General features: G+C 37.4%; 1 protein-coding gene, 1 long non-coding RNA gene and 1 other non-coding gene across 4 annotated transcripts in view; 1 reads left to right on the top strand and 2 right to left on the bottom strand.

Moving 5' to 3' along the window:
• The window catches only part of prkab1a (protein kinase, AMP-activated, beta 1 non-catalytic subunit, a), a 50133-nt gene extending 36910 nt beyond the window's left edge, over nt 1-13223 (top strand). For both annotated transcript variants that reach the window (XM_078956200.1, XM_078956201.1), the window contains exon 8: nt 12987-13223. In XM_078956200.1, coding sequence (XP_078812326.1) covers nt 12987-13208 — 222 coding nt within the window. In that variant the 3' untranslated portion in view covers nt 13209-13223. The remainder of the gene's footprint in view (nt 1-12986) is intronic.
• Nucleotides 4518-8796, bottom strand: LOC101156960 (uncharacterized). Its single transcript, XR_013659504.1, has 3 exons — nt 6888-8796; nt 6713-6798; nt 4518-6622 (listed from the first exon to the last, which is right to left on the bottom strand). It is a non-coding gene; the product is annotated as an uncharacterized LOC101156960 (transcript).
• LOC144996596 (uncharacterized) lies at nt 10068-11991 on the bottom strand. Its single transcript, XR_013659508.1, has 3 exons — nt 11336-11991; nt 11107-11209; nt 10068-10907 (listed from the first exon to the last, which is right to left on the bottom strand). It is a non-coding gene; the product is annotated as an uncharacterized LOC144996596 (long non-coding RNA).
• Nucleotides 13224-15277: the final 2054 nt, after the last annotated feature.

The following is a 15277-nucleotide window of genomic DNA, read 5'->3' as shown; positions in this document are numbered from 1 at the left end:
GGTAAAAACAATGCTGGAGGTCTGTTAAGATCCGTGTACTGCATGGATGAAATGTTTGATCTTATGGCATTGATTTTACCCATGAAGTGGTCTGCGAAGTCCTCACATGCAGCATTAGATGATGGCATGGAGGACTTGTTGAAATCTTTGTTTATTAAAATATCAATTGTTTTAAAAAGAAATTTGGGGTTGTTTTTATTTTCTGAAATGATTTTTGAAAAATAAGAGGTTCTGGCCCGTTTAACTGAGTTATTGTAGATTTTGATTTGTTGTTTTAAAATGTCTTTATGAATGATTAAATTCGTCTTCCGGTATTTCCTCTCTGCTCTCCTGCAGTTCTGCTTCAGACCCTTAATGTCGTCAGTCTTCCATGGCATTTTAGGAGTGGCTGCTATTCAATATTTACATGAAGGATATATTCAATGTCTCAAAACTTTATAAAATTCATATTATTTGCTGATGACCCAAATATATTGTATTCTGCAAACAATCATAGGGAACTTATCAATGTGGTGAACACAGAGTTTAACAAAATAAAATCATAGATAGATTATAACAAATTATCTTTGAACCTAGAAAAAAAACAAAGTGATGTTTTTGGTAACTACGCCAATACCGAGCTCTCAATTAAAATAAATATTGTCTCAATTGAAAGTGTTACAGAAATCAAATTCTTAGGGGTTGTTATCGATGACAAACTAAGTTGGAAGCCACACATCAGACACATGCAAACTGAAGTCTCAAAAAGTATTTCAATCATAAATAAATCTATCATATATTAGAATACAAAAGTAGATATTTATTGTACTGCTCCTTAATATTACCACATTTCACCTAATATATAGAAATCTGTCGGAATACTTACAAGAGTTCACTACATCCTCTCTTTTTACTTCAAAAACGAGCCATCAGAATTGTACATAAAGCTAGCTATCTTGATCTCACAATTTATTTGATCAATTTTGACATTTAAAACTGTATGAACTTGTTGATTTGTACAATGCACAACTTAAGCAAGTAGAAAATCATTACCATTCAATATCTAAAAACAGTTCTTAGAAAATGAGGGAAACTACAAACTGAGAGAATGTAGGCCTTCAAGATCAAATTGATAAGAACAACAAAGAAAAGTTTCTGTGTGTATGCAGCTGTGTCTGGCACTAAACTTTGGAACAGGTTAAGTAATGAGCTCAAACTGTTCAAGAAAATGTATAAAGAAACTCTGATTTCACGATATAAAGATAAGAGGAGTTAAGGATCAACATGTGTGTGTCACTGCGGGGATTGGGGGAGTACCCAGGTGAAGAGAGGAGGAGGCAGGAGGTTCCAGGTGAAAAAGAGTCTTTAATAAACCCAAACTAGAAACAATAAAACTAAAATCCACAGCTGAGCAGGCTAGAGAAACTCAAAACTCGAAAACACTTGAATGGGGAAATAGCAAGCTATGGACCAGCACAGGAGGAAGGGAAGGACAGGACTTAAACAGACACCGATCAGACGAGACACAGGTGAAAACAATCAGGACAGATGGGGACCAAAAGTAAAACTCGAAACCATGATACAAAGCAGGAACCTTTCAAAATAAAACAGGAAACAGAATCAAAATAGAACCAAAAAACCAAAGCAAAGAACTCAAACAGTAACAGTGTGAACTTGGTTGTGGAAAATTAATAAAAGCTCTTGTAATTACAATGCAAAAGCACTATTAACCACATTAGCATAACTAGTATAGTTAGCATAATTAGCATCGTAAGCAATGTGTTTTTCTGAGTCAATTTACGGTGCTGATCGCAATGCTATAACTTTAAGCCATATTAGCATAACTAGCATAGTTAGCATAATTAGCATCTGCAGGTTTGAATAGCCTTGATGAAATGTGGGCGGTGAGGGCGGCGGATAGCGGAGGTGGTGCATAGAGGCGGATGGCGGGGGCGGGTAGTGCCTGCGGGCCATAAAACGCCGCTTGCAGCTATGCTTCTTATTGTGTTGACTACAATGCTTAAAATGAATCAATCACATACAGGAAGTGATTTAGAGTAGCCGTTACATATCAGGGAGCAGAGAGCGACACAGACAGCCCTATAATGGTGAATGCACTACAGTGCAGTACGTAGTGAGAAGTGAAGGAATTGGACATAGCCTCAGTCTGTCGGCAGCAGGGGAGCGCCGCTCTTATCAAAAAAGAAAGAAAGACTCAATCATTTTTAATAAAATGCCTAAAGCAGTAAATTGTTGTAATTTGTACATTAAATGCAGACTTATAGTAGAGTATTTTTCTGGAATAGTAAGCTTGAAAAATAAAGGCCTGGTCATGATATGAATAAAGTAAATATCCAATACTGATCAGGAGACAACATCCGATTTTCGATTGAGTAATCAACCATGTAATTAGTCCTGATTTCAGGTTAAGTAATACAAATTTTTTTTCATTTAAAAAAAGAAAGTATCCAATCTAAATAAACTAATTTTACTTATTTAATTTTTTTATGTTACAAAAGTTTTGATTTTGTCCTTAGGAATGAAAAGAAGAAAAAAAAATCACAAGTGACTGAAGGTACAAATAAAAATTGACTCAAATACACAATCCAGGTTCATTGCTGCTTTAAATTAAGTGAATATATTTTACTTAGAACTAAAGTATTATTGGTCAAATGGATACAGTTTTCGCTTTTAACCCTTGTGCTATCTTGCATTGACGTGTTCTCCCTACCATGATAAAGGTGGAAAGATTTCATGTAATCCATGGACACCAGTGAAGATCACAAATCATTGAAGAAAAAAGGTCCAGGGCACTGTCTAGTGGGTCTAGATGACCCAACTCCCAATGTTAAAGTAGGACTAGCACAAGGGTTAATTGTCATTTCTAAAGGTTCTTCATTTTTGGTTCAAAATGAAGAACTTTGATTAGCCTGCTTTTAAAAAACATTCTTTTAGAGAATTAGCTGGCTCTCAGTTTTATTTATTGTACAGTGTCCATGCACAACAGGGGGGTAATGTGTGCGTGGGGGGTGGGTGTGTGTGTGCGAAAGGGAGAGTACATTCCTTTCTCTTTCAAGGAATCCTAATGACTCAGGGCAGTCTTCTGAGAATACCTCCTGTATCTCCTGCCATGAATAAAATCCCCATCCTGCTCCTTTCTCTCATAGTTTACTTGTAATCTGATCACACAAGTATGTGGGATAGGCAGCAAAACACCATGTTGTAATTGAAAAACTTTAAAACAGCACGTTTCCATGAGCTGCAGAACAGGAAGTGAAAGCCTCTTCTCTATTTATAGGCTTATCTCCTTGGAAACTATGCTTAAGTAAACATGTGCAACTGTCTTTTTTTTATCAAGTTCAGTTTGAATCCCAAACAAGTAGCTTGTTAACTTTCTTTTTTCATATATCCTATATATCCATTCTTATCATATTCGATACACGCACTTCTGAGAACCCTATCTCAACACCATAATACAAACTATCCTTAAATATTCCTTGTTTATAACTTGGTACAGTTTTTTTTGCCCTTTCATGCATCATCATTTCACTAGGGGCAACAGAAGAGCTTTTCTTCCTCATTTCAAAATGGCTGCTTCCATTCGGGAACACATTTAGCAGATTTTCAAAACTTTATGATGAGAATAACTCATCTATTGTTATTCATTTTTATAAAAATGACTACTTTCTGTATTGAAAGAATGCTAAATCTGTTTCATAATTATTTTTTTATGATACAGTTACACTATTTTAATTTAAAAAAATGTGTGGATCAAATTTGAGTTAGTTGGTAAATAAGGTGTTTTTTTCTTGAAAACTCATGTCAATATTTTTGCATCTTAAACTAACATATAGTGCATTTGTGAGCAAAAACTTACTAAATCACCCAGCAGATGATAATTGAAACTATACATCTTTTAAAAAATGACATTGCAAAATCTGTTTTCATGAAAGGCCAAAAAAAACATTTTTGTTAAAAAAAAAAAAAATTTCTGTCAATTATTTGATGTAGTAGGCGTCAGAGATTTTCATGCTTCAGTAGTTCAGATAATCAAATAAAATGCCAGATGGCATTAACAAAAGGGGGCATTACAAGTACAAGGTGTAAAATGATGAACTGTGGCTACCGTAGTTTCCTATTGTTTGCCAAACAATCATGTACAGCACAAGATATCCCTTGTGCTATCTCAGATGACCCCACCCTTACATTGACGTGTTCTCCCTACCATGACAAAGATGGATAAAGGTGGAAAGATTTCATGTAATCCATGGACACCAGTGAACATCAGAAATCATTGAAGAAAAAAGGTTCAGAGCACTGTCTAGTGGGTCTAGATGACCCAACTCCCAACGTTAAAGTGCCTAGGATAGCACAAGGGTTACAACAGTTACCATGTAATTTTGAAATCTTTGCAGCAGGACAGGGTGTGTCTAAAATACCTGCACTACTTTCCCAAGATGATTTTTCAGTTTGTTGACTTGTTCTGTCTGGTATTCATGTTACACAACTAAAGTATAAACGTGGGCCAAAAGTACATGTAAGTGCGTCATTCATGGGTTCTCTTTGCACATGAGTAGACTGGCAGGAAGCCATAAGTGGTAAATGTTCTTTTCTCTTGGAAAATAACATGCCGTGCTGTTAACACTTTTAACTTAAACGTAATATCGTCTTTGAAAAGGACAAGTTCCTTCTCCCAAACTATTAAAAACTAAATAGTGTGTGACTCTCTAGATTTTAAAAGCAATTCAGACACCATTCTCACTAAATTATTTTAAACAGCAAATATGATGCCACAGATTTCACAAAGTAAAACATAATAAGTAAGAACATTTTAGGAAGACTATTTATGAATCCACTCTGTTCTGATGATGAAAAATTGGGATGTTTTAAAAAAAATTAAATTACAAGACTTTTTCACAAAGATAGTTAATTACTGTTTTTTTGCAGAGACTTCTGGCAATTTTCTAGGGCACTTGATTTTGGAATTGTAGATTCATACAGCTCTATGAAATGGCAAACACACTATATAATGCACTATGTAGAAAGTAGTGAAAGAATTCGGACGCAACCAAGAACTTTAGTTTACTAGGTGCCAGAAGAGTAAAAGTAGACCTGTTTTAATAAAATAATTTAAACAAAACTATGCATTCACATTTACATAGGGTTGCAAAGCAAATAATGTGCAAATTATTGCCGTTTGGTACCATCCTACAACAAGTTTGTATTTTACAAATAAATAAACATATTTTTATATTCAAAAGAAACAGGCAAGTTTCAATGACCTGTTTGGCTGAACAAAGTCCTTTAAGCTCTGTATCTACTGGACAAGAATTTCTGAAGATATTGCAGATTGGGCTGCACGGTGTCACAGTGGTTAGCGCCCTTGCCTCACAGCAAGAAGGCCCTTGGTTCAAGTCCCAGCTGGGGGACCTGCAACAGAACATCAATGGGGGACCTTTCTGTGTGGAGTTTGCATGTTCTCTCCGTGCGTGGGGGTTCTCTCCAAGGTCTCCAGCTTCCTCCCACTGTCCAAAAAATATGCTCCATAGGTCAATTGGCAACTCTAAATTTTCCACGTGAATGGGTGTGGCCCTGCGACAGATTGGTGACCTGTTCAGGGTGTCCCCTGCCTTCACCTGCAAGTGGCCGGGATAGGCTCCGGCAACCCCGTGACCCAGTAAGGGACAAAACAGAAGAAGATGAATATTGCAGATCGGCGTGGTCTGTGATCCCAGCGGCCTCCTGTGGCCGAGCAGGTGACCGAGGCCTCGGAAGGGTGGGGTGATAACCATTAGCCTTGCCCTGGCCGGCACTTAAGTCATCGGCTTCAATGCAAACTCTGTACTTTTGGGTTCTGTTGTCATCCCAGACAGGCGTAGAGGCAGGCCCAGCCCGAAATGAGATGCCAAACTCAATCCGATCCTTTGGATCAATGTTCTGGGGCAATTTTATGTCAAAGGGGAAAATGCTAATGTCAATGCCACTGAAGCGATTATGCTGTAAAAAGGTGCAGGGAAAATCTTGGTAGCTCCTCCATGAGTCACAAGTCAGACTTATGTGCACCGCCTGTTGAGAACTCAGGTGAAAGACACACACTTTTCCACTTAAGGTATTCTCTGAGATGCAGCAGCTCTCCAGCAGAACTTGTTTTTCTTTCAAACGCATAAAGAAGGTGTTGATGTCCTGAGTGGGCTGTGGAAACCCCAGTACAAACTTGTGACGGGGAGGTCTGTTTGAGGGTGGCTGCTGGCTTTCGGCTTGGGTTAGAGATGGTCCCATCTCCAGGATTGAAGCAGGGGGGGTTGGATCAGGGGTAAAGTGATGCACAGCAGTGAGGGGCAATCCCATTTCGTCCACAAAGATTACATGTTTCCTGCTTGTACTGCCGATGTTCTTGCGCAAACAGCTCTTCAGCCTTGGAGGAAAATGTTGCAAGGATGGACATGTGGGAGAAGAAGCACCACAACGCATAATGTGATAGATGTTCTTTTGTGGAGATACTGCTGACTGAAAAGTCCTCTGTGTGGGTTTCAACTTAGGTGACATTGACAGTAGTTGAATCAAAGGTTGTCGCTGATTTAGACTCCAACTCAGGTCTGTCAGTCTTACAGGGGGCTGAGCGTGACTAAAAGTAGAAAGAACTCTGAGAAAAAAAAAACAGAAAATAAATCAAATATATCTCAAATACAGTGAGATATAACATAAAGACATCTAAAAGAAAACAACTGGTTACCTTGTACATGCCATTTTGCACTGCAGACTGTGTGGAATCTGCTTCTTCTAGCTGAGTGCTGCAGCAAAGTTAGTTTGATCTGGAATCTAAAAATAAATGGGATAAACTGATTAGTAAATTTAGAAGGAACAGGTAAATATTACAGCATGACAATATTTATTTAAAAGATACTCACAGGTATTTAAACAACTTTCTTCACCTCTGAGAGCAAAAGGCAGAGCAGGAGATGCAGTCTGTTTCTGCTCAGTGGGAACCAGTGTGTTTCTGAATGAGGCTGTGCTCCCCATGACATCACAGGTCAACAAGGACACACTCCAACCAATGAGATGCAACTGCTTTCTTATTGTCCTGCCCCCCTAAGGAATGTTGGCTGAGGTGTAGTCTAGAAGATATCCTTTCATGGAATTCTTCGGCGATGATTAAACAATGAATAGAACAACTCCCTGACACTTTCAAACAGGGTTTTGCAGGTACGCTGCAGATGTAGTAAACCCCAGAACCAGTAGGAGGCTCACAATTGGTGCAAGTCTTTGAATCCGCTTAAACCCCAAAAAAAAATTATCAGAGATGCCCAAGACATTATAGGCAGGGACTAAACTGAATGCCAGAAACAGCTAAATAATCATCATCGTTGTTTTGGAAAATATAGAGACCGATATTTTTCTGATTATGTAAAATCATCCCAATTAAATTTGACCACACGTTTCATTGTTGTGTTCTCACAATTCATTTAGTAATGGAAATCATTTTTGTGTTCTGTAAAAGTGTCACTTTTCTTTTTCAGTGGGTGCGCACTGAGTGAGAGAAATTTATCATGCGTGTCAACTAGTTGATTGTGAAACAACCTGTTTAAGTTTTGAAAATGCTGCCTCCACGTTTTTAGTGATCTCATCGGCAGTGTTGACATTATCTCACCACTGTGAGACCACTGGCAGAAATGCTACCTATCTATCTTGTCACTTGTTACCAGTTAATGCTGCAGAAAAAATGTCTAGAGCAAGGCTGTTTAATTGCAAGATTATATGAGCCTGGCCCGGGCTCTTAACACAGGAATTGAAGAAAGGAACAAGCCTTTTACTTGTTTTTGGAACAGTGTTGTGAATGTAAACAGTGCCAATGGCTCAAAAACCAGGGAAGCAACTCTTTAAAAAGAAGTTGCATTTCCATCTAAAAGTATGTACAGCTACAATTAGGAATTAGAAGCCGGTCTTCAGTGATTCAAATCAGGCTTAAATAGAATTCTAAGTTTTCTATCATTTAACGCCTTGATCTGATTTTATTCATCAAAAAAACAGCCAAGTGACGAAGTCACACATCAGCAACAACCATATCAAAACTGGGTACAAGACTCAAAGTGTACTTTTCTTAAAAAAACTATTTTTTATTGACAATTAAAAACAATGCTTGACGTAAGTTAAGTAAAAAAACACACAAAGTGCTACATGAGTGTTCAAAATTTGGCGGGGCAATTTAGACAAAAAGATAACAAATCTACAACAAAGGTTGATGCTGAGTCAAAGCATGAAATGCCACACTGGATTTTGAGTCAGTGTTAGCAGTCTAAGCAAGTTTAGTGGAGCAGAAAATGGTGCATACTGTATATGTTTTTATTTTAAAGAATTCAAAGGGAAGTGTTTTCTTTCTTTCTAGTTGGTCGAATGATGAATGCATTGATGTTGTTTTTTTAAGGTAAAACGTGTAGACTTTTATGTTTAGGATCCACTCTAAAATATTGTGCAGATTCCTCACCAGAATGTTCTTTAAGCTTCTGTTAGATCTGTTTATTAGAGACAGGACAAAATTGGAAGATATCTGGTATTATGCATGTAAAAGGAAAGTGTTTTGATTTAGCTCTGTGGAGAAAGTGTCTGTGTGTGTGTTGGACTGGGGGCAGTGCAGACTCTTCCTGGAAGGCGCTGTTCTCACTTGCCCACATCTATGGAAGCGATTGTGTAGCATAATTAAAAATAAAAGTCAAAACCAGAAATGCTTTTCATTTTCAAAATGAAGCTGCATTTTTTGACTCTCTTTGATTAAAATGAAAAAGCAATCCGCCAAAATGCTTTTTCATGTTCTTCCTCAACACTGCTCATTCTGTTACTTAATTAAAATGATAAAGAAAATGGTATTTGACATTTCATTTTCAGAAACTTCTCTAGTGAATATGTAGCAAAATTCATTTAGAAATCTGACAATTAAAATGGATTCTGTGATATAATTAAAATGAAAATGCAAAGAGGGGATTGCATTTGCGTTTTCACATCCACCCATACGGTGGCCCTGAAGTGCAAACCATTCAACAAATCACTCGATACAAAAACATTTTTAAGATCACAGCAACAATTTAAAAAGCAGTATTACATTTTAGAAAACAAAAGGAAATTTCAGAAACCAAAACTTAAAAAACAAAAAAAACAAAAAAAAATCAGAAAACAAAATTAATTTCCAGAAAAAAAAACGAAATATTAAAAAATGAAAACATTTCAGAAAACAAAATTAATTTCCAGAAAACAAAATGAAATACAAAAAAATGAAAACATTTCAGAAAAAAAAATGAAATATTAAAAAATGAAAAACATTTCAGAAAAAAAAATGAAATATTCAAAAATGAAAAACATTTCAGAACACAGAATTAATTTCCAGAAAACAAAACGAAATCTTCAAAAATGAAAAACATTTCCAAACCGGAAGAGGCAGGTACTATGGGACAATGCTGATTGGATGATGATGTTTGTCAATCATTTGAACTGAAAAGTATTTTAAATGAAGCGATGCCGGATTTTATCGTCCAAACAACAATGTACCATAATAATCCACGTATTTCTCATTTACATATTAAATCAAAAATGCAGCAAACAGATAATGAAAGTTTAAATTATTTTTTGAATATTTCGTCTGAAGCAGAACGGCCACCCGGAAGTAGTTTGTGTGGATGACGTCCGTTCTGCAGGTAAACAATGAAAGGGACAATAAAACGTTAACTAAAACGTTAATCTTTGAATGTTTAGCGGATGTGATGACAGAACGCACGCAGAAATATCAACACCAACCAGGTTTACAAATGTTTCGAAATTTCTGTGGGAGGATTCTGTCTGAAGCAGCAGCTGCGAAGAAACGGGTGTTAAAGACGGCGCACATCAGGAAATGCAGTCCCGCCATCCACAGATGGACTCAACTTTTTCCTGAATGAAAGATGAACGGCAGCTGATGTTTCTCTGTCAGGGATTTTTAATTTATTAATTTATCTCTGTCAGGGATTTAAATGGAGCTGGAGTCCAGTGCAGAGGAAGCTGCAAGCATGTACGAGCAGGAACTGGCGTTCCTTACCTGTGCATACCTCTGGATGTGATGCTGAGCAGCAATGTGGACAAACCTTCCCTGACATGACTCTTTTTGATATAGTTGTTAAGCACAAACAGGCTTTTCCCAGATGCATCTTTTCCTCTAATAAATGTGACTGACAGGTACGCTGAGTAAATGCTGAATGTAAACGTAACATTTGACTGACTGCATGAAGAAGCCCATAAAGGAAAATCCACAACTGTTTCTTTGTTTCTGTTACTGAATAACGTATTCATGTTAGGTTTTCAATAAATACACTGCATTGCTATGAATCAAATTTGTTTATTTTCATATCCATTATTACAATCCTCACGTCAGCATTCAGTTTTTTCATCGACAAAGAAACATTTCTAAACAACAGCTTTGAAAATCAAACATCAACTTTGTTAATAAAGCTTTAAAACCTAAAATGGTAAACATGGAAAAACTCCTAAATGAAGCAAGTCTAATATGAACATTTTAAACTGGAGTTTTGCTTAAAGGAACATTAAGTTGTTTGGAGTTGTACAAGTGTTTGATGCGATTCCTCAGATGTGATTTCCAGATCATCAGCCCGACGCAAAAGCCAGGAATTGTGCTTCGTTTTTCACTCCCCACTGCATCATTTACAACTAATCAGGCTTATGCAGCAGGTTAAAGACTTTTCTTTGAAGGACCTGCAATTAAAAAAAAAAAAAGGAGGTGTTAAGGTTTAATAATAGTTATTGATTACATTGCACATAAATCATGGTGACTTGCCTGTACACTGCACAATGATATGAATGACTTTAGTCTTTTTGTATTCCCATGTAGAGCTGCCATCTGTTCTTCTGCAGCACAAACCTTTCTGGAACTTCGCTTTGAGAAACTTCACCTTTAGAAATATCACATGTTAATTCAATTAAGTATTTTATAAACTTTTAAAGTTCATTTTTAAGTGCCAGTATATGTATATGCATGGTTCAAAAATATACAATGCACTTTAATATTATTTCCCATAATTACTTGTTTACTGATTTCAATCTTAAAGTCGATTTTTAGCAACACTGATGCCATATAATTACTGTAATTACTGTATAAATCACAGAATCAGGCTGGCTCGGAGCTTTTTCTCTCATGTTGTCACCGAAAACGGGAACGGCTATCATGTGAAGACGGTTCGTCTCCATCGGGTTCCTTTTGCGCATGCGCAAGATAAAAAAAAATTATCTTTTCAAAGCAGCAGTTTAATTAACATCCTAAAATTAACATCCTTAGAGACATGTGACTGACAAAAGAAAAGATCACAGAATTGATTCTTACCTGAAGACGATTGACAGCATGAACCTCGCAGCCGTAGACATTAGCGCACAGCGTTCATAGTAAAAGTGCTCACAAACTACTTCCGGGTGATCGTGTGTCAGGCGAAATGTTAAAAAAAGAATTTAAAAGTTCATTAACAGTTTGCTGCAATTTTTATTTGATGTATAAATGGGAAATACGTGGATTATTATAGTACATTGTTGTTTGGACGATAAAATCCGTCATCGCTTCATTTAAAATACTTTTCAGTTCAAATGATTGACAAAAATCATCATCCAATCAGCGTTGTCCCATAGTACCTGCTTCTTCGGGTTTGGAAATGTTTTTCATTTTTGAAGATTTCGTTTTGTTTTCTGGAAATTAATTCTGTGTTCTGAAATGTTTTTCATTTTTTAATATTTCATTTTTTTCCTGAAATGTTTTCATTTTTTAATATTTCATTTTGTTTTCTGGAAATTAATTTTTTTTCTGAAATGTTTTCATTTTTTAATATTTCATTTTTTTCTGGAAATTAATTTTGTTTTCTGAAATGTTTTCATTTTTTAATATTTCATTTTGTTTTCTGGAAATTAATTTTGTTTTCTGAAATGTTTTCATTTTTTAATATTTCATTTTTTTTCTGGAAATTAATTTTGTTTTCTGAAATGTTTTCATTTTTTTTTTCATTTTTGTTTTTTAAGTTTTGGTTTCTGAAAATTTGTTTTGTTTTCTATAATGTAACGCTGCTTTAAAAAATTTTTTTTTTTTTTTTTAATTGTTGTGATCTTAAAAATGTTTTTGTATCGAGTGATTTGTTGAATGCTTTGCACTTCAGGGCCACCGTACACCCAGCAAAATCTGCAGCACTATTCAATCCCAGTTAGCATTTCCAGAGGGAGGCAGGGCGATGACATCAGTGCTCACTGTTCTTCTGCACTCTTTGCCCTACTGGCAGTGTTGCTAGATTGGGCAGTTTTGGTTCTAAATTTGCGGGTAAACATAGCTTTAGGGGAGTAGGCAAAATTTGAGGGATTTTAGGGTCGGTCTGGCATTTTGAAAATATATTACCGGACTGTGTGGCTGTTGGAGTTCTGCAAAGCTTCTGTGTACTGGAGCTCTGAGTGTGGGAGGAGCTACCAGCTAATGTTTTTAGCCGGATCGCTACACGGAGTGGTGTCTCTGTCATTCGCTATCTCACTTACAATGCATGGTAGACACGGAGAATGTGGAGAGATCATGTTTATTTGTTTTAAAGAGTTCTACTTCATAATCATGTTTCCGTGTTCGAGTTCATCCCAGAGATTCTCCCAGAGTCTCTGCTTCAGCTTCCACAGGCATGACGAGCGCTGCAGGCTGCGGTTTTCCATCTCCCTCTGACCGAGTCTGAAAGTTTGCTGTCCTGCGTTAACCCGAGAGGGAAAAAATTCAAACCAGATTTATAATTATTGTATCGATTAAAATAAAAAAAACATAAGATTCAGGAGAAGGGTTTAGGATCCGGCTAATACGTGTCAACAACAATATTTAGCGTCTGATGCATTTAAACTCGTTGGTACGGGCATAATGCCACAATGTGCATCTTGGCTGTAAATATGTGGGAAAAACTTCAACCTTTATTTTGTCTGGACAGGATTGAAAACACAAATTCACATGACTGCACGGTTTCTTTCAGGACTACCCGAAGTGGCACTTCCGCCTTCAAAAGCTGCCTCAAAGCTACTCTTCTGCTCAGAGACTCGGTTCTCCCGGGAGACACAGTCAGACGGACCGAGGTCTGAACCGGCCTCTGGAGTGTTGTACGTTACAAAGCACCCTTTCTTTCCCTTCACTTCACACAAACACGAAGACTGTGGCTGCACTGATCAGACATGCTTTGCTCGCACAGAGCATGTAGACACACCGAGTGAGCAATGACGTCATCGCCCGCCTCCCCCCTGGAAATGCTCACTTGTATTGAATTTTGCTACAGATTTTGCGGGGTGAATTTGAAAACGAAAATGCAATCCTCTCTTTGCATTTTCATTCTAATTATGTCACGGAATAAGCGATAGTAAAGAAGAAAATGAAAAAGGATTTTGAGGATTTTTGAGTCATTTCATGCAGTTACATTGTGAAAATGAAGAAGAATTTCTGTTAATCCATTTTAATGATCAAATTAGATATTTCTAAATGAATTTTGCTACACATTTACTAGAGAACTTTTTGAAAATGAAATGTCAAAAACCATTTTCTTTATCATTTTAATTAAGTGACAGAATAAGCGATGTTGAAGAAGAAAAAGAAGAAGCGGTTTGGCGGATTGCTTTTTCTTTTAAATTTTGAGTCAAAAAATGCAGCTTTATTTTGAAAATGAAAAAGCATTTCTGGTTTTGAAATTTATTTTTAATTATGCTATAGAAAAACTTCCATACACATCAGCTCATGAGAACCTGCTTTTCTTGTGGGTGGGGAGGGGCTGGTACTCAGGGTGAAGGTTTTTAGAGGAATGCTCAGAAATGCATGACTGCATGAAAATACTGGGAAGTTGTGTATATGGAGGACTGAACATTATAATACACTTAAAAGCTCCAAAAAGTGATTTTGCATGGTACATGGTACTTTAAGTTGATTAATCATTTCACCCCTATTTGTAAGCAACCTATCTGGGTTGTGTTTTTTGTTCTATTTAGCCACCTGTGTGAAGCATTTCCACTCCCTTCAGCTTTAGCATCATGGGAGTGTTGACTGCACAGCAACCAGCTAAAACAAATGAGTTTCAAACCAAGGATTTACCTCTAAACAATTAGGACCAACAGAAACTATCAGCAGACTAAGGGTTGTGTGACTCATGTATATAATTGCAGCAGGTGAGGCTGCATGACAGGATGTGATCAGTTGTTACAGGTGTGACTGAAGCAGTGAAGGCTGTTGGAGCGCTTTCCAGACATGTTGAAATCCTGCTTTTTGGCAGTCCCTGTTGTGACACTATAGAGCTGCTTGAGGCTTCATCGTCTTGATGCCTAAATCCGATTTTCTGTCTATATCCGATTTTTTTGACGTCACGCTTACTTCATCTTTTAAAAGTGACCCATATCCGCTTTTTGCATTTACACTATGCAATGCTGAAACTACCAAACGAGCAGGCCCTTAATAATAATCATAAAAGTAATAAAAGCAGATTTAGAAGATGCGTGTTGGTCCAAACGGCAAACGTTTAGCATGGCTAAAAAGAAACAAGCAAAGCTTGTCCCCCCCCCCTTTTTTGTTGTGTTTCTTTTGTATGATTGCGGTTGTCATGGAGGCAACACAGCAACGGAAGTAGCGATGCCTTGGGCGCTCCAGGATGAGGCAGGCGAACTAGACCGAATGCACGGGAGAGGAAAAATGAGGGCTGCTCGGCCGGCTTATGTGCTTTCTCTGAGTTTTGACTGAGGAAGTGTTTGCAGACGTTGTGTTATACTAACAGTTTGATCCAAGCAAAGAAATAAACGGCGTCTAGCCTGTTCCAGAGCAACGGTAGATTAGTTACCGTTTGCGTCCCTACCGGGACCGGACCGGAAATAACAGCGGTTTCCGACTACAGTCTGAAGCCTGAGGCTGAAAGGTAACACGCTGATGGGGCTCCAGCTGTCCTCAAACAGCAAAGTCAGCGCACAAAAGCACCTTTAACCCTTGTGCTATCCTAGGCACTTTACCATTGGGAGTTGGGTCATCTAGACCCACTAGACAGTGCTCTGAACCTTTTTTCTTCAATGATTTGTGATCTTCACTGGTGTCCATGGATTACATGAAATCTTTCCACCTTTATCCACCTTTGTCATGGTAGGAATAACACGTCAATGTAAGGGTGGGGTCATCTAAGATAGCACAAGGGATAATGAGTCATGTGATCTCAGTTGGTTGTGTCCACCTGAGTTGACGTCACTGACGTACGACTCGCATTTACTGGGGAATATCCGATTTGTCTGCTTACATGGCACACGC

The sequence above is a fragment of the Oryzias latipes genome, chromosome 12 (genome assembly GCF_053564925.1).
Source record: "Oryzias latipes strain Hd-rR chromosome 12, Olatipes_Hd-rR_3.1".
NCBI classification, from domain to species: Eukaryota; Metazoa; Chordata; class Actinopteri; order Beloniformes; family Adrianichthyidae; genus Oryzias; species Oryzias latipes.
This window is presented reverse-complemented; position numbering and strand designations above follow the sequence as displayed.